Source organism: Hyperolius riggenbachi, chromosome 10 (assembly GCF_040937935.1).
Source record: "Hyperolius riggenbachi isolate aHypRig1 chromosome 10, aHypRig1.pri, whole genome shotgun sequence".
Classification (NCBI taxonomy): Eukaryota; Metazoa; Chordata; class Amphibia; order Anura; family Hyperoliidae; genus Hyperolius; species Hyperolius riggenbachi.
Window position 1 is genome coordinate 228,043,198 of NC_090655.1, and position 25,504 is coordinate 228,068,701.

At 44.5% G+C, this 25,504-nt stretch overlaps 1 protein-coding gene across 1 annotated transcript in view; it reads left to right on the plus strand.

The window, feature by feature from the left end:
- Positions 1–24,811, plus strand: part of LOC137536865 (zinc finger protein 585A-like) — a 37,640-nt gene extending 12,829 nt beyond the window's left edge. Inside the window, exons 7-11 of the mRNA XM_068259049.1 lie at positions 10,854–10,953; positions 11,930–12,097; positions 12,228–12,377; positions 12,499–12,751; positions 20,270–24,811. Of these exons, the coding sequence (XP_068115150.1) occupies positions 10,854–10,953; positions 11,930–12,097; positions 12,228–12,377; positions 12,499–12,751; positions 20,270–21,474 (1,876 nt within the window). The 3' untranslated portion in view covers positions 21,475–24,811. The remainder of the gene's footprint in view (positions 1–10,853; positions 10,954–11,929; positions 12,098–12,227; positions 12,378–12,498; positions 12,752–20,269) is intronic.
- Positions 24,812–25,504: the final 693 nt, after the last annotated feature.

Sequence of the window (25,504 nt, forward strand, 5' to 3'; positions counted from 1 at the left end):
CGTTGACGGGAGCGTTCTAAGCATGTGCAGTAGAAATTTTTGTCATACTGCCCAGAGCACTCCCGTGCATGGGAGCGCGATCTGGAGGCGTGTGGACCGGGGCCTCGCATCAAAACGAAACTAGGGAGCTGCAGGGAACAAGAGGATCATAAAGAGATTGCACAGGGCGGATGCAGGGGGCTGGTAGAGGCCCCAGGTAAGTGAAACTTATTTTTTTGTCAGTTTTGGTACTCTAAGTTTTTAAGCCTCAATGTACCATAATCCAGAAAAAGGAAGAACCATCTGGGTATAAGTGATCTCTCCTTGTTGGTTCTTGTATGTGTTAATAAAGTATCTGCTTTTATTGTGTTTAAATGTTTCTGTTCATTCTGTCCTCCCAGGTCACTCACACACACCCTGTATGGACATCCTTCCAATAGCTCATGTGGTGGCCATACACTGATGTCTGTACTGAGCATGCTGTGTCCTCCCCGGTCACTCACACACACACACTGTATGACCAGCCTTCCAATAGCTCATGTGGTGCCCATACACTGATGTCTGTACTGAGCATGCTCTGTCCTCCTCGGTCACTCACGCACACTCTGTATGGACAGCCTACCAATAGCTCATGTGGTGCCCATACACTGATGTCTGTACTGAGCATGCTCTGTCCTCCCAAGTCACTCACACACACACACTGTATGATCAGTCTTCCAATAGATCATATGGTGCCCATACACTGATGTCCGTACTGAGAATGCTCTGTCCTCCTCAGTCACTCACACACACGCTGTATGGGCAGCCTACCAATAGCTCATGTGGTGCCCATACACTGATGTCTGTACTGAGCATGCTCTGTCCTCCTCGGTCACTCACGCACACTCTGTATGGACAGCCTACCAATAGCTCATGTGGTGCCCATACACTGATGTCTGTACTGAGCATGCTCTGTCCTCCCAAGTCACTCACACACACACACTGTATGATCAGTCTTCCAATAGATCATATGGTGCCCATACACTGATGTCCGTACTGAGAATGCTCTGTCCTCCTCAGTCACTCACACACACCCTGTATGGACATCCTTCCAATAGCTCATGTGGTGCCCATACACTGATGTCTGCACTGAGAATGCTCTGTCCTCCTCAGTCACTCACACACACGCTGTATGGGCAGCCTACCAATAGATCATATGGTGCCCATACACTGATGTGTGTACTGAGCATGCTCTGTCCTCCCGACACTCACGCACAACCTGTATGGACATCCAATAGCTCATATGTGCCCATACACTGATGTCTGTACTGAGCGTGCTCTGTTCTCCCCAGTCACACACACACATGCTGTATGATCAACCTTCAATAGTTCATATGGTGCCCATACACTGATGTCTGTACTGAGCGTGCTCTGTTCTCCCCAGTCACACACACACATGCTGTATGATCAACCTTCAATAGTTCATATGGTGCCCATACACTGATGTCTGTACTGAGCATCGGTCCTCCTCAGTCACTCACACACATCCTGTATGGGCAGCTTTCCAATAGTTGATATGGTGCCCATACACTGATGTCTGTACTGGGCATGCTCGATCGTTGTCACCGCCCTTAACCACCACATATTTTACTGTAATTTTGGCAAATGTAGCTTGCCCTTTATTGTGCTTTCTAGTTTGGGAGTCACAAGGCCACTCCTAACTGACCCACCAACCAGCTGGGCGTCAGTTTATTGATGTATGTTCCACTGAGATTTAAGTCAAAACAAATCTGACACTCCTGTCCATTGCAGATGCGTGGCAATCATGAAATGAATGGCAGCTGATCTGCTGTCCTAATTTTTTTTTCTAAGGATCGTTGTATCACAGACAGTGTCCTCCTGACTCCTTAAACAACTGGCATGAAAGAGGTCATGCAAAAGTTCTGTTCCACAAAAGGATAGATACTTACCTCGGAAGTGAGAAGCCAGAGGCTTCCTGTATTTTACACCCCACCATTCCAGCGCTGGGTCCTTCTAAACTGAGTTGAATAGGTCTCTTTAGTATGCATGCACAGCTGAAGATAAGCATGTATGCACTGGGCATGCATGAGTTAGGTCCGCACATGCTCAGATGGGAATTTCTCATGCATGAAAAAAGTGCCTTCATTCTACTGGGCATGCATGAACCTTCCTTGCACATGCCCAGCACAGACACGGTTATCCACAGTGGAGCTCGTGCACTAAAGGAACCGAGGGACTCAGCGCTGGAACGTTATGGTGTAAGAAGATAGGGGAAGCTTTTGAAATATAATAGGCTTCCCACTACCTAGGCTACAGGGCTGGTTCTACCTATAATGGGACCCAGGGCAAAAGTAACATGGGGGGACCCCCTAGCAATCCCCCCGCCCGCAGCCCCGAGCTGACTCCCAGGACCCATCCCACCACAATCCTAGCCCCACCAAATCATTCATTAGGTGTCCATCATATGTCACCAAAAGCATTGTTGGGGAGCGCATTATTCCCCTCCTCCTTTCCCTTACAAATTCAGAGTGTACACTTACTTAATTGGGGCAGGGCACAGAAGAGAGCACTGTGCTCTACACTCCGGACTTCTTCCACGGTGCCTTTCTTCCTCATTCCCTACTGGTATGTATGGGGTCATCATAGCTGGAGGGGACACACACTTTAGGGGCCCCTACAGCCTCTGGAGCAATTGCCCCCATTAGTCTCTATAGAAGTGCCGGCACTGATAGGCTAGCACAGTGGTCCTCAAACTAAGGCCCGTGGGCCGAATGTAGCCCCCTAAAGCTTTTTTACTGGTCCCCCACACAGAAAATGTATTACTTATAGATGCAGTCCGCATATGGAATAGCAGTGTTGGCACCACCCATCCACATGGAAGCCAGAAAGCAGTAATTTCGCTGGTTTCCAGTCAAATTCCACATCAGGTGACACTGCTGTCCAATTGGACTGCAGGTTGTCGCCTGGGTATGCTTCACTGTCTGGCCTGCAAAGACTTCTACATCATCTTATGTATGTTCCGGCCCCCCAGCAGACGGAAGTATGTTGACCCAGCCCTTGACTCAAAACGTTTGGGGACCCCTGGGCTAGCATCTATCTTTTTCTCTTTAAAGAAATCTGCGAATCTGAAAATTAAAGTTTCACTCACCTGGGGCTTGAAGTCTGTTAGGTCCCGTGGCACAGTTCTGCTCTGAGCCAGGCTTCTGCTCTCCCCTCCATAAGATCGCGGCCCGTGGCTGAGTTGGGAGGGGCTCTGCGCTTGCACAGTACAGAGAGGATTGAACCGCGGAAGCACAGAGTGCTCCCAGCGACGGCAGCATGATTACCAGAGGTGCTCAGCACGTATGTGCAGAAGATCTCGACCCAGCTGCGGGTCGCTATCTTACGGAGGGGAGAGCAAGGGCTGGCTCAGAGCATTCTGCACCATTGGACCTAACAGAGTCCCAGGTGAGTGAAACTTTTATTTTTCAGATTCCCAGATGTATCCTTTACTAAGGCTGGATTCATACTGTGCACGTCATTACATAATGCACACACTATAATATGTATGAACTGCAATGGAAACTAAACATAGACTCATACAAAGCCTGCACGCAGCAAATTAGAATAGCGCAATCAGGTACAACGCAGAGATGTAAACAGCTCCAGAATTATTCAGCAACGCAGCTGATGCAGTGTGAAAGGAGGGAGCCTAAATGATTGGTTTATAGAAATGCAGGGGATACAGTGTTAACAGATCTGAATCTCCATGAGGGAAGAAGTTAACTGCAGTTTGTCAAATACATGTAACTCAGAAAGGAAGTTATTTCTGATTAAACTTAGTAGGGGCTAAATGCTAGTTACTATGATCTGCAGTTTTAATGTTCTCCTGAAGATGGCGATCTGATAGACAGGAAGAGGTGGGATGTACAAACAGGAAGTTTGGGGTTAGAGGTGACGCTGGAGGAAGTAGAGAGAAGACATTGCTGGAACTGGCAGCAGAGCAGGTAATAAGATGATCTTTTCTTATTAGTATTGCTGGCAAAGCTTGTAGGCGCACAAACCAAAGAGACATGCAGGGCTTTGTAGTTGCACTCATCCAAAAGGAAGAAAGGGAGGATACAGAGCAACACCAGTGGGGCTTAATGAAATGTGTTGCTATACATGATTCAGTGAATTTGGACATCCGCAGCAACTTGGGCGCTACATAGATCACAATAGTAATTGCAGCTATACCGGTGCCCAATGGACAATTTGGGCACTGGATATAGCCAAAGTGTCAGGGGCAGTGGAGATAGCAGCAATGGGATAAGTTATCGGATGTGAGTCTGTAGGTGCAGATGAGTGTTAGGAGTAGATAAGGGAAGGTTGGTATTAGGAGTAGGTAGGGACTGATTAGGGTAAGGGTCCAACTTTGGCCAATTTGACCACTTACATGAAGTATGAGTGATTAGCTACGCAATCTGTTCATAGTATTCAAAATCTGTTGGCAATCATACTACACAGAGGTGGTAAAATTGGTCAGTGATTGGCCAATCAAAACTGGATGTGTGTTTGCAACTTTAGGCTTAGCTAGAGATAGGTTAGCTTATTTAGGCTTAGATAGTGGTAGGTTAATGTTAGGATCAGGGAAGGGATGGTTAGTGTTAAGCTGAGATAGTGGTAGGTTAGTGTAGTTAGGCTTAGATAGTGGCAGGTCTGCATTAGGAGTAGGTAAAGGGGTTAAGTGTTAGGCTTAGATAGCAGGTCAATGTTAGGAGTAGGTAAGGGGGCAAGTGTTAGGCTTAGATAGCGGTAGGTTAGCATTAGGAGTTGGTAAAGGAGCAAGTTTTAGGCTTAGATAGGGGTAGGTTAGCATTAGGAGTTGGTAAAGGAGCAAGTTTTAGGCTTAGATAGGGGTAGGTCTGCATTAGAAGTACGGAAGGGGGCTAGTGTTAGGCTTAGATAGTGGTAGGTTAGTGTTAGGAGTAGGGAAGGAGGCTAGTGTTAGGCTTAGAGAGCGGTAGGTTAGTGCTAGGAGTAGGTAATGGACTAGTGTTAAAATTAGATTGCTGTTGGTTAGCATTAGGAGTAGGTAAGGGGGTTAGTGTTAGGCTTAGATAGTGGTAGGTTAGCGTTAGGTGTAGGTAACACAGCTAGTGTTAGGATAATGTTAGGCTTAGATGCATTCATACTGCACTGACACTTTCTGCAACACTTCCCAGAGTACACTGAAAAATGTATGTCGTTAACTGTCCCTAATGCTGGGCATACACGGTAAGTTTCTTGCTTATCAATCGAGCCGCTGATGGCTCGATTGATAATATCCGACAGTTCCGATTACCCGCCGGATAGATTCTCCGCTCGATCTCCGCGGGCGGACAATAGCGAGGAATCGAGCGAAAGATAAGGAGCGCCCGCGGGGACGAGCATGGATCGATACAGGCGCCGGCGGGGAGGCGCCGGGATCGATCCAGCGCATAATTGCATCCGTGTATGCCCAGCATTAGAGGAGCTTACAAGCTAATTAACATAGTTATGTCCTATATTCCTTACCACTATTTTGTGGGGGTATCCAAATAACCTACGTGTAGATTGTTGGGATGTGGGTAGAAATTAAACTTGGTACACACATTCAATTACTGTTGCCCGACAGGCATATAGAACCGATCACATGAGTGACAGTTTGGGGCCCAATGCCATAGAGATGCATCGCTAGCCTCTAGGCTAGCAAGACATTCTGTTAATTTGGAGGAGGATGAAGGGACAACCAGCAGTGTACATCAGAATAGGAGTGGCAAGAAGGGAAAATAGTTGTGTTGGGCGACATTTAGCTTAGATGATCTGCGTGTCAGAACTGTCACCGACACTTCGAGAAGGGTTGAGCGCTGCAGTACACACACTAGATTCTCGGCAGAGGCAGTCCATAGTGGCCACCTCGGCCGGGTCTAATCTAGTTTGTGTAAGAACCTTAAGAGTGCCTGGACGAAAGGACTCTGTAGAAAGAGCAATATGGAGGCTGCCATATTTATTTAATTCTAAAGGACACCCGACCTGAGGCTTCCTGAGGACCTGTTCTCACTCAAGCGGTTAACGGGCATTTATTGCTTATGGCCAAATCGCCGGCAATCGCTAGCCCTTTTTAAAGTGGTAGCACAATGTTAACTAAATGGCAGCAATTTTAGAACGATCACGATTACATTTCTAAAAGTTGATCGCGAAAGTGTATAGTGATATTTATGCGTTAATCACATTAAAAATCACCAGCGCAAAATGGTAGCGCTAATTGCTAGCGGTTTACGCTTGGAAGTGTAAATGGGCCCTGCAGGCTGTTTTCCACCGGATCAGCTAATTTCGGCGCGACCGTTTGGGTGCCGCCATCGGCCGTATTGAGAATTACGGCTATGATCACACCCAGAACAAGGTAATAACGCTTTATTGCTCGTACGGGTAGGCAAGATACAGCGATCCCTCAAGATTCCATCATGCCATCTTCTGCTGGCAACAGGCCAAGTTTACATACAGTTCAATTTCTGACTTAACTCAGCCCCCTAGACAATGATTCGTGGATTGCTCCTTTATTACCATTTCTAGTGAAGGCTGAGGGTAGTCTTACAAACTATTTCTATCATGCCCAAATCAGGAAACTATTTTTACCATGTCCATACCAGGCAATGACATTCCTTGTTCTTCAAGCTGCACAGGGTGTGTCAGTTTAGATACAGCAATGACACATAAATTATTATAATACTAGTTTGATTTTCTTTAACCTCCTGGCGGTTAATTTTTTTTTTCAACTCGGCAAAAAACCTTTTTTTTTTTAATAATTTTTTTTTTGTTTCATGTAAAGCTACCAGAGTGGTAGCTACATGAAACACCACTAGAGGGCGCATGTGGCCCTCTAGCGCGATCGTCGCCGGCATCAATAGCAAACAGGGGAGCGCGTATATAACGCTGTTTGGCTTCTCCTGTCGCCATGGTGACGATCGGCATGACGTCATGGACGTCAGCCGACGTCCTGACGTCAGGCGCACTCGATCCAGCCCATAGCGCTGCCCGGAACTCATTGGTCCGGGCAGCGCAGGGCTCTGGCGGGGGGGCCCTCTTCTGCCGCTGCGTGCGGGCGATCGCCGCAGAGCGGCGGCGATCAAGCTGTGCGCGCAGCTAGCAAAGTGCTAGCTGCGCGCACAGCACTTTACATGGTCAAAATCGCCCCACCAGGGGTTGAGATATTTCCCTGCGCGGCATAGCCCGAGCTCAGCTCGGCCTCCCGCCAGGGAGGTTAACACTCAGGCCTGGTGCACACCAGTGGAGTGGACATTGGGAAGCTCTTCCCAATGTAATGCTATGGTTTTTTTTTACAAAACCTCATTGCTCCAGTGTGCACAGACACATAGGATAACATTAGCAGCATATTTAAAAACTCAAAACGCTCAGAAAAACTCCTCTGGTGTGCACCAGGCCTCAGTGACTAATTTGGGCGACGGTGATTGACGGAGTTCAAATCAGAAAAAAATACAGGTAATTTGGCCGCTGGCAGTAGCCGGTGCACGAATTACATGTCTCCCCTGAGTTGTGAAATCTCGGAGGGAGAATAGTATTTACATAGCCCCTGGTTTCAGCGGAGGCAGGGTGAGCCGTCTTTCAGCTTCACAATTTTCCAAGTTTTTCAAATTTGCCCACGGCTATTTTAAATGTACGTGTTTTTCACTATATGCGATTCTGCTGCCTTTTCCAGTCGCATGAAAATTGCAAAACGCAAGGACATCAGCAAAATACCGAAAACCACTGGAACCCTTTTATACTAGTGCTATGCCATTTCAGTTATATTGCCAAGGAGAGGTAGATGTGAGTGGCACTCCCTACACTAACCTGGAGCAGTGTAGGTGTATATGGGCAAAAAACCCACTGTTCTCACCAGATCACCGACGCTTCTACTGCTGGGACGTGTGCACATCGGAATGGGTGAAGAAAGCCATTAGTATATCCAATACACAGAAAAAGAGCAGAGTCTCCGGACACCTTCCGTCCAATTGTTTTATTGCAGTGTATAGATCGTGCGTCTACATTGCAGCCATATGACTGATCCTCAGGTGATGGTGTGGTGGAGGTGGGGGGGCACCGAGCACCAGTTGGCAGGCCCTAACTGGTGTTCATTGCCCCCCCACCTCCACCACACCATCACTTGAGGATCAGTCATATGGCTGCAATGTAGACGCACGATCTATACACTGCAATAAAACAATTGGACGGAAGGTGTCCGGAGACTCTGCTCTTTTTCTGTGTATTGGCTATGCCATTTCAGTACAATTTTGCCTGACCGCAAAAGTCCTGCACGCTGCATGTCTCTGTTTTATTTTTCTCCTTGTGATTCTAGCATGCAGTGAAAATCATATTGTAAAATCGCAACAAAATCGCATAAAAATCAGAATTGCGTTTTGTAGTGGAAAACAGTCCTAAGGCATGTTTCATCATACTGGTATGATCCGTTTGCGATCCAATTTCGCCTGGTCGCAAATATCCTGCATGCAGCATTTTTTTGCGTTTCTCATTGAGTCCCTAGCTACCAGTAAAAATCGCAAAACGCAATTGCAGCAAAATTGCATTGGGATTGCACTTGCATGTTTTGCTGTATAAAACAAGCACAGAGATATGTTCATGCTGGATTCACATACCTATGTGCATTGTCTATGTGCATTACCTTAGATTGTAAGCCTCTGGCAGGGTCCTTCCTTCCCTAGTGTATTCTACAGGATCGTGTGCTCCTTTCCTATGACAGCCTGTACTGGTATTACTGGACCTACCTAACCAGCCCATAATGGCATGATCATGTATCTTGTACCGTTTGCCTTGTATAACTTTGTTCTATGTTGTATAACCTTCTTATGTCTGTCATCCTTGTGTCACTGTATATATTTATTGTCCAGCGCTGCGTAATATGTTGGCGCTTTATAAATACAATAAATAATAATAATTGTCCGGTCCTCTCCTCATTCCCCCAGCTATATGTAATCACTCTTTGAAACATTTTACTTTTGGATATAGTCAATTTTTAGACAGGTAGAGGCAGGCTCGCTGCAGTGTTCCCACCTATCACCCTCCTATTCCTTCCTCTTCTTACCCCATTCAATCTCCTTAAAGAGAGTCTGAAGCGAGAATAAATCTCGCTTCAGACCTCATAGTTAGCAGGGGCATGTGTGCCCCTGCTAAAACGCCGCTATCCCGCGGCTTAACGGGGATCCCTTCACCCCCAAATCCCCTCGGTGCAGCGGGGAAGCGCTTACTGGTTGGGGCAGGGCTAACCGCCGCAGCCCTGCCTCACGCGCGTCTGTCAGACGCGTACCTCCGCCTCTCCCACGCCCCTCTAAGTCTTCCTTCACTGAGAGGGGCGGGGGAGAGGCGGCGATGCGCCGCTGATAGACGCGACTGGAGGCAGGGCTGCAGCCATTAGCCCTGCCTCCAGGAGCGACCAAGTCTGCGACCAAGCGTTGCAGTGGGGGGTTTGGGGGTGAAGGGACCCCCGTTTAGCGGCGCGATAGCGGCGGTTTAGCAGGGGAACACATGCCTCTGCTAACTATGAGCTCTGAAGCGAGATTTATTCTCGCTTCAGAGTCTCTTTAAAGGACAACTGTAGTGAGAGGTATACGGAGGCTGCCATATTTTTCTTTTTGAGCAGTACCAGTTGCCTGGCAGCCCTGCTGGTCTATTTGTCTGCAGTAGTGTCTGAATACCACAGAAACAAGCATGCAGCTAATCTTCTCAGATTTGACAATAATGTTAGAAACCCCTGATCTGCTCCATGCTTGTTAAGGGTCTATGGCTAAAAGTATTAGAGGCAGATGATCAGCAGGATAGCCAGACAACTGGTATTGCTTACAAGGAAATAAATATGGCAGCCACCTTATAACTCTTTAATACTGCAGTATAGTATTCCTAGTTATAATATCTCCATTCCTGTAATGATAGATCTCCTGTGACAAAGTTGTTACTGGCAGAATCCACAGTTACAGATCTCAGCTCACCTTTGTGCTCCCATTCTGACTCTTGGCTGGGCAGCTTCATTTAGCTGCTGTCTCTGCTTCTCTCTGCTATGCCTCTCCTCTCTGCAGGGCGCCTTAAAACATCCAAATTTGACTGGACAATTTTACCTCTTCGATGTAGAATGGGGGCCAACAGAATTTGCGTACGCTTTCATACTACATAAAGGCAATACATTTGGTCAATCATGGGCCAGTCAAAATCAGATGTGTGTACACAATCTTTTGAGTCCTCTCTGTTCTTTCTGCTGGATGCTCAGTCCTCCTGTCTTTTTCGCCTTCTGCAGCTCCCTGTAGCATGTGGTCTTCAGCATTCATAATGCTTGTGTACTGGTGGTAAGCCAGTTGCTCTGTACCAAGTCTGGGTCCATACATACATCCAATTATAACTGACCAGTGATTGGTGATATGCGGGGCAATAGATTTTGAATACACAAATTTAATTTTTATTGATCTTACTTATGCAATCTGTTCATAGTATTCAAAATCGGTTGGCCTTCATACTACAAGGAGGAGTTAAAATTGGCTAACCAAAACTGGATATGTGTACCAAGGTTTAACCTGCATCAAATCAATGAGGAAGCTGTTTGTATCTTTATTTATTTGCTAGCTGGTGCAGAGGACTTTCACAGAAGAGAGGTGGCAGCCTTTGTTGGCATATCTTGCAGGGTTCACACAGAAGGGTGCACTACTACATATATTGTTAATTCCATGATTTTACACCTTTAATGAAACCGCCATTCATATGAAATGGAATAATTAATCATGTAAAAGTCAATATTTAGCCCCTGGCACATGTAATATATTCCCATCTTAATATAGTGCAGTGTCCTACAGGCCAGATAATGATCACTTTATTATCCCTCTACAGAGAAGATAACACATGGCCCCACCAGTGAGGATGGAGGAGGAGCAGAGTCACATGACTGAGCGGATACTAAACCTCACCCTGGAGATCATCAACCTGCTGACTGGAGAGGTGAGGAGGAATCTGGGAGGGTCATGTGACATTTCTGTAATATCTACTGTAGAGTAATAAATCCCAAAAGTGACTGGTGAGGTAAGGAGGATTCTGGGAGGGTCACAGGATGTAATTCTTACCTCTAATAAAACACAGGTGGCAGCAGAGAAAAAGCTTTGAGTAGACTGCACTGGTGCACTGCCATAACTATAAGGAAGCAGTGTGCGTGTGTGTGTGTGGGGGGGGGGGGGACCCGACAGATGTAAGCCCCCCATAGCCAGGGGACCATAGGAGGGGGGAACTGGTGGAGGAAGAAGTCTGGGCCCCTCTTCCCCAATGGACACTGAGGGTTGGCGTCTGAATGTAGGAAGGAGGTCAGGAGAGGCAGCATAGTTCCTCACCGGTCAGGAGAGGTGACAGAAAGTCGAGAATCAGAGACAAAGCATGGTCTGAAGCGAGAATACAATAAGCAATCACTGTGAACCGGAGTCACATGTACGCAGTAAGGATGTGCTTGTCTTCAGAGGGACTTGGAGAGGTGAGTACTTCCAACGGCTGCCCAAGAAGTCCTGAAGGGCTATTGGGCCTAGCAGGTCAAATAACTTCAACAGAGGACAACACAGGATTGACGGGATGGACAGAGGACCAGGAAGAGTCTATGGTATCCAGAGACTTCCCTCTACTGAGTTGAGTATCAAGTCTGAAGTGACAATTTTACTTTAAAATAAAAATAAGACTATAGATTCTAATTCTAATAATAATAATATACATTCTAATTCCAGGAATGTCCTGTCTAAGATTATTACTACATATACAATATCATTGGTAATCTCATTGGTTTATTTTCACTTCAGGTTTTCTTGAGTGCTATTGAGAATTCTGAGAGTGTCAAATCTTTTAAATTGTGTCAAACAAGAGAACATTTACCTGACTGGAGGGATAAGGAGGATTCTGGGAATGTACATGGTGACTGTTACTGTTTATTATTACACAGGACTGTGAAGTAGTGATAAAGACATCCGGCAAGTCGATGACTCCTAGTAGACATCTCCACGGCCAATCCCCTATCACTGGGCCTCCACCTCACTCCCTGACACCAGAGAGAAACAATGGGAAGATTCTAGAAATCATCCACAAGATGATTGAGCTGCTGACAAGAGAGGTGAGCGGTGCTAGAAGTTATGGGACATCATCCAGTAACAACACGTGAGGTGTCTGGATGGTGACTGTATCATTGGGTGTGTTGATTCTCCATAAGGTGTCTGGATATCTCTGCCTATTTCTCCATGCAGGAGTGGCAGTATATAGAAGGACACGCGGATCACTGCAAGGACATCATGATGGAGACCCAGGCGCCCCTTACATCACCAGATAAGAGACATAGTAGCAATCATCTTTATTGTCAGGATTGGGTACCGGAAGATCACATCATCCCTTATCAGGTAGACAGAACTGAGTGTATTAAATTAAATTAAAAAAAGAGACCTAAAGTTTTTCTGTGTAGTGTTAATCCACAAGTGCTCTAACCTTCAATATGTTGCTTTCTATCATCTTTGGGTTTAGAATGATGAACTTGCTGATTTGAAAATTAAGATTAAAGAAGAGACTTATGCAAGGAGTGATGAGCAGTCTATAGAGGAGGATGAAATTATGAGGACCATTAAAGAGGAAGAAGAAGAGACATATGTGAGGGGTAATATACAATCTATGGAGGAGGGTGTCATGATGAGGACAATTAAAGAGGAAGAAGAAAAAGAGGCGTATGTGAGGAGTGATCAGCAGTCTGTGCAGGAGAGTCATCTAGAATTCAGCACAGGTGAATAATAAACACTCAGTCCAGAACCAGTCACAGTTTTCTTTTTATTGTACAAGTAGATGTAAGTTTGGTTAAAGTTCTACAGATCAGGCGATCTTATTATCATCAGATTTAAATGTTGGGCAGATATTCCAGTTGCAAAAGTTAATTTATCCTGCCAAGTTGATTGTCATAGTATTTGTGGATTATATGACTTCCTTTTAGAGCTCCATCTCTATTCTTAATATACATTCTTATATAACAATTGAAATGGAAGTACTGTACACCATATGAAAGGCCCATCTCTATTCTTCAGTATAACATCATAGCACCAACAAATGAGGAGGAGATACTGTACACCATGTGAAAGGCCCATCTCTATTCCTCAGTATAACATCATAGTACCAACAAATGAGGAGGAGATACTGTACACCATGTGTAAGGCCCATCTCCATTCCTCAGTATAACATCATAGCACCAACAAATGAGGAGGAGATACTGTACACCATATGAAAGGTCCATCTGCATTCCTCAGTATAACATCATAGCACCAACAAATGAGAGGGATAGACTGTACACCATATGAAAGGTCCATCTCCATTCCTCAGTATAACATCATAGTACTAACAAATGAGGAGGAGATACTGTACACCATACGAAAGGTCCATCTCAATTCCTCAGTATACCATCATAGTACCAACAAATGTGGAGGAGATACTGTACACCATATGAAAGGCCCATCTCCATTCATCAGTATAACATCATAGTACCAACACATGAGGGCGAGATACTGTACACCATATGAAAGGTCCATCTCCATTCCTCAGTATAACATCATAATGCCAACAAATGAGGAGGAGATACTGTACACCATATGAAAGGCCCATCTCCATTCCTCAGTATAACATCATAGTACCAACAAATGAGGGGGAGATACTGTACACCATATGAAAGGCCCATCTCCATTCCTCAGTATAACATCATAGTACCAACAAATGAGGAGGAGATACTGTACACCATGTGTAAGGCCCATCTCCATTCCTCAGTATAACATCATAGCACCAACAAATGAGGAGGAGATACTGTACACCATATGAAAGGTCCATCTGCATTCCTCAGTATAACATCATAGCACCAACAAATGAGAGGGATAGACTGTACACCATATGAAAGGTCCATCTCCATTCCTTAGCATAACATCATAGTGCCAACAAATGAGGAGGAGATACTGTACACCATATGAAAGGCCCATCTCCATTCCTCAGTATAACATCATAGTACCAACAAATGAGGAGGAGATACTGTACACCATATGAAAGGCCCATCTCCATTCCTCAGTATAACATCATAGTACCAACAAATGAGGAGGCGATACTGTACACCATATGAAAGGCCCATCTCCATTCCTCAGTATAACATCATAGTACCAACAAATGAGGAGGAGATACTGTACACCATATAAAAGGCCCATCTCCATTCCTCAGTATAACATCATAGTACCAACAAATGAGGAGGAGACACTGTACACCATATGAAAGGCCCATCTCCATTCCTCAGTATAACATCATAGTACCAACAAATGAGGAGGAGATACTGTACACCATATAAAAGGCCCATCTCCATTCCTCAGTATAACATCATAGTACCAACAAATGAGGAGGAGACACTGTACACCATATGAAAGGCCCATCTCCATTCCTCAGTATAACATCATAGTACCAACAAATGAGATACTGTACACCATATGAAAGGCCCATCTCCATTCCTCAGTATAACATCATAGTACCTACAAATGAGCAGGAGATGCTGTACACCATATGGAAGGTCCATCTCCATTCCTCAGCATAACATCATAGTACCAACAAATGAGGAGGAGATACTGTACACCATATGAAAGGCCCATCTCCATTCCTCATTATAACATCATAGTACCAACAAATGAGGAGGAGATACTGTGCACCATATGAAAGGCCCAACTCCATTCCTCAGTATAACATCATAGTGCCAACAAATGAGGAGTAGATACTGTATACCATATGAAAGGTCCATCTCCATTCCTTAGTATAAAATCATAGTACCAACAAATGAGGAGTAGATACTGTACACCATATGAAAGGTCCATCTCCCTTCCTCAGTGTAACATCATAGTACAAACAAATGAGGAGGAGATACTGTACACCATATGAAAGGCCCATCTCCATCCTTCAGTATAACATCATAGTACCAACAAATGAGGAGTAGATACTGTACACCATATGGAAGGCCCATCTCCATTCCTCAGTATAACATCATAGTACCTACAAATGAGCAGGAGATGCTGTACACCATATGGAAGGTCCATCTCCATTCCTCAGCATAACATCATAGTACCAACAAATGAGGAGGAGATACTGTACACCATATGAAAGGCCCATCTCCATTCCTCATTATAACATCATAGTACCAACAAATGAGGAGGAGATACTGTGCACCATATGAAAGGCCCAACTCCATTCCTCAGTATAACATCATAGTACCTACAAATGAGCAGGAGATACTGTACACCATATGGAAGGTCCATCTCCATTCCTCAGTATAACATCATAATACCAACAAATGAGGAGGAGATACTGTACACCATATGGAAGGTCCATCTGCATTCCTCAGTATAACATCATAGCACCAACAAATGAGAGGGATAGACTGTACACCATATCAAAGGTCCATCTCCATTCCTCAGTATAACATCATAGTACTAACAAATGAGGAGGAGATACTGTACACCATACGAAAGGTCCATCTCAATTCCTCAGTATACCATCATAGTACCAACAAATGTGGAGGAGATACTGTACACCATATGAAAGGCCCATCTCCATTCATCAGTATAACATCATAGTACCAACACATGAGGGCGAGATACTGTACACCATATGAAAGGTCCATCTCCATTCCTCAGTATAACATCATAATGCCAACAAATGAGGAGGAGATACTGTACACCATATGAAAGGCCCATCTCCATTCCTCAGTATAACATCATAGTACCAACAAATGAGGGGGAGATACTGTACACCATATGAAAGGCCCATCTCCATTCCTCAGTATAACATCATAGTACCAACAAATGAGGAGGAGATACTGTACACCATGTGTAAGGCCCATCTCCATTCCTCAGTATAACATCATAGCACCAACAAATGAGGAGGAGATACTGTACACCATATGAAAGGTCCATCTGCATTCCTCAGTATAACATCATAGCACCAACAAATGAGAGGGATAGACTGTACACCATATGAAAGGTCCATCTCCATTCCTTAGCATAACATCATAGTGCCAACAAATGAGGAGGAGATACTGTACACCATATGAAAGGCCCATCTCCATTCCTCAGTATAACATCATAGTACCAACAAATGAGGAGGAGATACTGTACACCATATGAAAGGCCCATCTCCATTCCTCAGTATAACATCATAGTACCAACAAATGAGGAGGAGATACTGTACACCATATGAAAGGCCCATCTCCATTCCTCAGTATAACATCATAGTACCAACAAATGAGGAGGAGATACTGTACACCATATAAAAGGCCCATCTCCATTCCTCAGTATAACATCATAGTACCAACAAATGAGGAGGAGACACTGTACACCATATGAAAGGCCCATCTCCATTCCTCAGTATAACATCATAGTACCAACAAATGAGGAGGAGATACTGTACACCATATAAAAGGCCCATCTCCATTCCTCAGTATAACATCATAGTACCAACAAATGAGGAGGAGACACTGTACACCATATGAAAGGCCCATCTCCATTCCTCAGTATAACATCATAGTACCAACAAATGAGATACTGTACACCATATGAAAGGCCCATCTCCATTCCTCAGTATAACATCATAGTACCTACAAATGAGCAGGAGATGCTGTACACCATATGGAAGGTCCATCTCCATTCCTCAGCATAACATCATAGTACCAACAAATGAGGAGGAGATACTGTACACCATATGAAAGGCCCATCTCCATTCCTCATTATAACATCATAGTACCAACAAATGAGGAGGAGATACTGTGCACCATATGAAAGGCCCAACTCCATTCCTCAGTATAACATCATAGTACCTACAAATGAGCAGGAGATACTGTACACCATATGGAAGGTCCATCTCCATTCCTCAGTATAACATCATAATACCAACAAATGAGGAGGAGATACTGTACACCATATGGAAGGCCCATCTCCATTCCTCAGTATAACATCATAGTGCCAACAAATGAGGAGTAGATACTGTATACCATATGAAAGGTCCATCTCCATTCCTTAGTATAAAATCATAGTACCAACAAATGAGGAGTAGATACTGTACACCATATGAAAGGTCCATCTCCCTTCCTCAGTGTAACATCATAGTACAAACAAATGAGGAGGAGATACTGTACACCATATGAAAGGCCCATCTCCATCCTTCAGTATAACATCATAGTACCAACAAATGAGGAGTAGATACTGTACACCATATGGAAGGCCCATCTCCATTCCTCAGTATAACATCATAGTACCAACAAATGAGGAGAGGATACTGTACACCATATGAAAGGTCCATCTGCATTCCTCAGTATAACATCATAATACCAACAAATGAGGAGGAGATACTGTACACCATATGAAAGGCCCATCTCCATTCCTCAGTATAACATCATAGTACCAACAAATGAGGAGGAGATAATGTACACCATATGAAAGGCCCATCTCCATCCTTCAGTATAACATCATAGTACCAACAAATGAGGAGTAGATACTGTACACCATATGGAAGGCCCATCTCCATTCCTCAGTATAACATCATAGTACCAACAAATGAGGAGGAGATACTGTACACCATATGAAAGGCCCATCTCCATCCTTCAGTATAACATCATAGTACCAACAAATGAGGAGGAGATACTGTATACCATATGAAAGGCCCATCTCCATTCCTCAGTATAACATCATAGTACCAACAAATGAGGAGGAGATACTGTATACCATATGAAAGGTCCATCTGCATTCCTCAGTATAACATCATTGTACCAACAAATGAGGAGGAGATACTGTACACCATATGAAAGGCCCATCTCCATTCCTCAGTATAACATCATAGTACCAACAAATGAGGGGGAGATACTGTTCACCATATGAAAGGTCCATCTGCATTCCTCAGTATAACATCATTGTACCAACAAATGAGTAGGAGATACTGTACACCATATGAAAGGCCCATCTCCATTCCTCAGTGTAACATCATAGTACCAACAAATGAGGAGGAGATACTGTACACCATATGAAAGGCCCATCTCCATTCCTCAGTATAACATCATAGTGCCAACAAATGAGGAGGAGATACTGTACACCATATGAAAGGTCCATCTGCATTCCTCAGTATAACATCATAGTACCAACAAATGAGGAGGAGATACTGTACACCATATGAAAGGCCCATCTCCATTCCTCAGTATAACATCATAGTGCCAACAAATGAGGAGGAGATACTGTACACCATATGAAAGGCCCATCTCCATTCCTCAGTGTAACATCATAGTACCAACAAATGAGGAGGAGATACTGTACACCATATGAAAGGCCCATCTCCATTCCTCAGTATAACATCATAGTGCCAACAAATGAGGAGTAGATACTGTGCACCATATGAAAGGCCCATCTCCATTCCTCAGTATAACATCATTGTACCAACAAATGAGGAGTAGATACTGTACACCATATGAAAGGCCCCTCTCCATTCCTCAGTATAACACAGGCATGGGCAAACTTGGCCCTCCAGCTGTTAAGCAACTACAAGTCCCACAATGCATTGCAGGAGTCTGACAGCCACAGTCATGACTCATAAAGGCAAATGCATTGTGGGATTTGTAGTTCCTTAACAGCTGGAGGGCCAAGTTTGCCCATGCCTGGTATAACATCATAGTACCAACAAATGAGGAGGGTATACTGTACACCATATGAAAGACCCATCTCCATTCCTCAGTATAACATCATAGTACCAACAAATGAGGAGGAGATACTGTACACCATATGAAAGGCCCATCTCCATTCCTCAGTATAACATCATAGTACCAACAAATGAGGAGGAGATGCTGTACACCATATGAAAGGCCCATCTCTATTCCTCAGTATAACATCATAGTACCAACAAATGAGGAGGAGATACTGTACACCATATGAAAGGTCCATCTCCATTCCTCAGTATAACATCATAGTACCAACAAATGAGGAGGAGATACTGTACACCATATGAAAGGCCCATCTCCATTCCTCAGTATAACATCATGTTCCCAACAAAGGAGATACTGAGGGGAGTGATGGTGTGTGTATTTGAGGGGGGTTGGTAGGGGAGAGATGGTGTGTGTATCAGGGCTGTGGAGTTGTTACAACAATCATCCGACTCCTCAGTTTATGAAACCTCTGACTCCAGGTACCCAGAATTGCTCTGACTTCTCGACTCCAACTCTGACTCCACAGCCCTTGTGTGTATGGAGGGGGGTTGGAAGAGGAGGGATTGTGTGTGTGTGTGTGTGTGTGTGTGTGTGTGTGTGTGTGTGTGTGTGTGTGTGTGTGTGTGTGTGTGTGTGTGTGTGTGTGTGTGTTTGGGCATCTTGTTCAAAACGTGCCAGGCCCATCTGATTGACGTGTCAGATAAAGATCTCTTCCAGCTCCATGCTGTGCTGCGTAATGATGTATTACATTGGAGGGCATGCACTGCGGCCCAGAGCACCTAGCCCCTCTCCCCACTGTAATTAACAGGTCACCTCCTCGTACTGAGAGGGAAGATGATCAATTAAAAAGATTGGAAAACGTTAAAGAACCTTAATTGTAAATTCTGTGCCGTTGGTTTGTAAGCGTGACAGTGGATGGTGCAAGGAGTGTGTGAAAGTCAGACTTGCAGCTGTGATTGCTGGATTTCTGTTTGCTTGATTAGATGATCCTACTCCAATTACTGCTACTTTAAGGCTACTGGTGCTGAGATGACTCCCAGCATGCTAGAAAATCTTAGTGCTTGGCTAGAAGTGTACGATTGTATGAAACCCTTTTTCAGAAAAAGTGGGTGGGAATAAATACAGTATGTTGATCATTCACCTCTCCTAATTTTTTCCCCCTCCTTAAAAAAATAAAGTACTTGACACTTAACACCTTAGCAGCTTCAAAGGAAATCTATCATTTGAAATAAGTGCACTGCTTTTAGCCTCAGCCAGCAGAACTCGTTGTGCTGTAAATTCTTGAAATGCTTTGATGTCTCTTTGCTAGCAGAGGATATAGAAACTAAAAGCAGGTCTTCTGTTATTGTCTCACACTGCCCCCTAGTGCCAAGTGGCCATAAATACACATTACAGTAGTACTAATTCATAGCAAGGAAATGTACCAAATAAGAAATAAAAAAAAATCTGCTAAAATAAATTGGCTTTATGCACTTGCAGGCCTCTAAATACATTGGCTGCTAAAGGATCAAAACTAGGAGAGTTAATCTTCAACTATTATTCTCCCCCCAATAGATGGACGGGATGTGCGGAGCACCTCGGAGGGACGTCTTATCTCACCTCCAGATTATGATACAGAAGATAATGGCGTCACACAATATTCTCCAGGAGGAATCCCCATTACTGGAAATACACATCACAGACTTTACCATGAGGAGAGATCACTGGATCCCTCTAATCCTGAGGAAACTTCTGAGAGATCACTTCCTGTTACTGATCTGAGACATGTTACTGAAGGGTCAGTTCATTCTGAGGAATGTTATGGTAAATCTTATATTGTCACACACCCAGTTCAGAAGACATTTCCTTTAATGAAATATGACAATTTTGATAAGAAATCGCTTGCTTTACACCAGAGAATTCACACAGGTGAGAGTCCTTTTTCATGTCCAGAGTGTGGGAAATGTTTTACTCGGAAATTAGGACTTCTCACCCATCGGAGTGTTCACACAGGTGAGCGGCCTTTTCCATGTTTGGAGTGTGGTAAACGTTTCACTCGGAAACCGAGGCTAGTCACCCACCAGAGGACACACACAGGTGAGCGCCCTTTTGCATGTTCAGAGTGTGGGAAATGTTTCAGCGAGAAGAGACTTCTGCAGGGGCACCAGAAAAATCATTCAGATCAACGTCCTTTCTCATGTTCACAGTGTGGGGAATCTTTCACTCAGAAAGCACACCTTTTCAGTCACCAGAGAATACATTCAGGAGAGCGTGCGTTTTCATGTTCAGACTGTGGCAAACGGTTCACCTTAAAGGCAGATCTGCTTAGACATCAGAGAATACACACTGGTGAGCGTCCCTTTTCATGTGGAGAGTGTGGGAAATGCTTCACTGTGAAGTCGGATCTTATTAGGCACCAGATAATTCACACAGGTGCGCGTCCCTTTTCTTGTCTCCTGTGTGGGAAATGCTTTAATCGGAAATCCGCCCTTCAGAGACATCAGAGGATTCACACAAGTGAGCAGCTTTGTTCCTGTTCAGAGTGTGGGGAAAAGTTCAGTGACAAAAGAGTTTTGAATCAACATCAGAAAATGCACACTGGTGAGCGAAGTTTTACGTGTTCTGTATGTGAAAAGGGGTTTACTCTGAAATCCGATCTCCTTAGACATGGGAGAATTCACACAGGAGAGCGCCCTTTTACATGTGGAGATTGTGGGAAATGGTTCACTCTTAATGGAAACCTCCTTAAACACCAGAGAACCCACACAGTTCCGTGTTAGTGTTCATGATCAGAGGGTAAAAAATGGATTTGGAGGGCTAGAAATGGAAAAGCTCAAGTTGAGGTGCACATTCAGATTAAGAGGATTAACACAAAATGGGGCCGTAGGCAAGATACCAAATTTACCTCCCGCCCCTCCCCCCTTCCTGCTGGCCACCTGGCTTCTTTTATAATGTAAGATGAGGAACAAGGGGCAACAAAGGTGTCAGCCAGGCCCCTGGAAAGCCATCGAGCCCTAGGCAAATGCCTAAGTTGCCTTGTACATGATCCAGCGCTGAGAATATTATTAGTACAGAAAGTCCAGATCCTGGCCTGTGCATCCTGTGAAAGAAACAAGCTCTAGTATTATAATGGAAGCTTTGAAGGAAACGACTTATTTTCTGATTCTGACCTGCTATGTTGTCCCCAAGTTTTTCTCTCTCTCACACATACACAGCCTTAAAGTGAGAGGAATGCGGAGGCTGCCATTTGTATACTCTGATAAACCATGCCAGTTGCCGGACTTCTGTGCTGATGCTTTACCTGGAATACTATAAGTCACTGGCCCCAAATAAGCATGCAGGTCAGATGCTGTGACTCTGCTGTGGCTCCACTGGCTGCATGCTTGTTGCAGGTGTGTGACTTTAACTCAGCTAAATCCATAAGCTCAGCATGACAGCCAGGCAACTGGCATTGTTTATAAGGGAACGAGGTTGGAGCCTGTATTCATCTCACATTAAAGTACCCCTAAGTAACCAGTTTGCAATTTCAAGACAGACTCTGAATGTCCACTCTGGTCTGACTTTGTTGTGTCATGTGACAGTACATTGGCCATATCCGCAATATCGCACCATTGGGTTCCGGGTTTCTCTCTCTCAGAGGTTGCCCAAAACCACCAAGAATCAATACCCCACTACCGCTGTGACACTGAAGTGGGCTGTAAAACGCTCAGTACAACACTCCACCCAGGATTGGTGGGAGGAGCATGGAAACCTCCACTGCAGTGTCCACCTAAATCTCTAGGGTAATCTGGAATATTAATATCTACACAAGTGTTTGTAGCTATATTGAGGGTCACAGGCAATTAGGCACCTGTCAAGGAAAGGGAGCGCCTGTAATTAAAACAAGATTCAGCATATTGAATGTGGCACACCTGAATATTGCCATACACCACAGTTCAGCACCAGTCCAGTCCAGTACTGAACAAGCGGACATAGGCAGTTCACTTATGTGTGCTTTATGGCGCGCTCCACATGACTGCGGCGCTGCCGTTTTCTGGCTCACGTGGACTGCACCATGAAGTACATGTAAGTGCACTTTCCCTTACTCTGCTTGTTCGGTACTGAAATGGTGCTAAACAGTGCTATACGAGTTTGTGGGCAGTATGGTGGCCTAGTGTTTAGCACTCTCACAGCCTAGCAGTGCTGGGTACCCGGTTTGAATCCCAACCTAGTTTGTATGTTCTCTCCCTGTCTGTATGGGTTTCCCGCAGGCACTTCAGTTTCCTCCCACATCAAAAAACATACAAAAAAGTTAATTGGCTTCCCCTTAAATTGCCCCTAGACTACGATACATACATAGACATATGACTATGGTAGGGATTAGATTGTGAGCCCGTCTGAGGGACAGTAAGTGAAAATACAATATACTCTGTACAGCACTGCGGAAGATTTTGGCACTTTATTAATACTAAATGTTAATAATTCAACAGTATTTGGGTACTCCGAATTCCATATGCTGAATTCTGACACCAACGCTACTTGGCAGCACATAAGTCAAAGGTAGCATAAATCAAACGTGAGGAAAAAGAAAAAACGCTGACGACCAGGCTGGAGAATGTCTGTACAAAGAACACTAGAGAAATGGATTTGTTTCACAGAAAGCATGATGAACTGGGCTTTGCATGTCATGACGGACCAGCAGAGATGACCATTGTCAAGGGTAACTTCTTCTGTTTAAGGACTACACTAACTGAGCCAGCATAATCTCTGGACAAGGGGCATACAATGATGAGAAAAAGAGTCTCCAGCTTGTGCAGAAGGCAGGGCCGGCGCTACCATAGAGGCAGGGGAGGCAGCTGCCCCAGGGCCCTAGAGCTTGTAGGGGCCCCCAGTGGCTACAAGAGGAAAAAAAAAATTTTCAAATCGGCCTTATAGTTTTTGAGAAAATCGATTTTAAAGTTTCAAAGGAAGAAAAATACACATTTAAAAACCTGCCGACTTTAATGGTTGATAGCAAATCCACCTTAAATGCTAGAAACGGGATATGGATATGTTATGATGCAGGATATGTTAAGGAGATCATTAGGAATAAGAGGAAAAAAACAATTTTTCAAAAAACCTTATAGTTTTTGAGAAAATCGATTTTAAAGTTTTGAAGGAAAAAAGTATACTTTTAAATGCGGTAAATGTCACTTTTTGTAGCAAACCTAACGGTAGTGTAATTTTACATGCATCAAACGAAAGCGCAATAAATTTCCTGACAGGGTTTCCAGGGGGTCTATACGCAGCCGCAGCGCTTTGGCCAGGGATCGCTATACAGCCGCAATATGGCTGTATGAAGATCCCTGCCATTTTTTTCTATTTTCCCAATTTTGTTTTTATGTTTAGAGTGTGGGAATTTTTTTTTTTTTTTTTTTAAATTATGTGGGGTCCCCCCTCCTGAAACTTTTTAACCCCTTGTCCCCCATGCAGGCTGGGGTAGCCAGAATGTGGAGCTCCGACCGATTGGGGCTTCACACCCTGACTACACCAGCTGCAAAAAAGGTCCCCTAATGCCAATTTTTGTTGCGGGGTATATGTTGGGGGGGCCCCCCAGGTTTATTTTGCCCTGGGGCCCCATTGTTGCTTAAACTGGCCCTGGCAGAAGGTATTTTGAGAGTGAAATGCAGTAGTGATGGGTCGTTCGCGATCGAGCCGGCTCTAAGAGCCGGCTCTTTGCTGTGAACGACAAGAGCCGGTTCTCAGTTTTGAAAGAGCCGATGCCTCAGCCGCCCCACACAGCTCTGGTTTGCTATGTAATAAAGGGCGCTGAGGCATGCTGGGAGATGTAGTCCTCCTCGTGCAGCTTGTAGGAGCGGAACAGAGCAGTAGCAGGAGGGATTGCCTGAGCAAAAGAAGCAGTCTGGAGTTGTCATGGAGATGGGGGCGGGGCTTTTACTCCGATTCTGAGTGGTGTCCAGTGATATTTAATGAAGAGCCGATTGAGAGCCATAAGAGCCGGCTCTTTAATGGGAGCCGATTCAGAAGAGCCGATTCTCCAAGAAGAGCCGGAATTCCCATCACTAAAATGCAGTCTCCATTTAACAGCATGCAAGCTATTTTAAGAATGTTTTGTATTGTATTTATAATAAAAGAGATATGCCTGAACATGTTCTTTGAAAAATTATGTCAAAATAATACAGGAACCTTCAGGAAAAAGCTAGGCCAAAGAAGCAGACAAAGGGGCAGCATTTATGTTACTACAGCTGCTCTCCTTCACTATCTTTTAAAAGTAGCAGAGTCTCTCTCCTAGTTCCATGAAGACCATTGTCACATTGGAAAGCATCAACACATCTTTATGCTGTGTGTAACGAGCGGAGTATAGGTGTGCACCCTACAAGATTAGTAAAGACTATTCTGACTCCCTGTGCTGGGTTTAGAGTCTGGTATATGTGTTCCCAGCCCTAAATAGGTTGCAGCACAGTAGGCTTTCCAACAGTTACACATACTGTGGGATGCAAAAGTTTGGGCAACCTTGTTAATCATCATGATTTTCCTGTATGAATCATTGGTTGTTACGATAAAAAATGTCAGTTAAATATATCATATAGGAGACACACACAATGATATTTGAGAAGTGAAATGAAGTTTTTTGGATTTAAAGTAAGTGCGCAATAATTGTTTAACCTCCCTGCCGGTCCAATTCCCGCCGGCAAGGAAGGCAGTGCAGCACTTTTTTTTTTATTTTTTTCAAATCATGTAGCGAGCCCAGGGCTCGCTACATGATAGCCGCTGAGCGGCGGCATCCCCCCACCCACTCCGATCACCTCCAGCGATCAGAGTAAGCAGGAA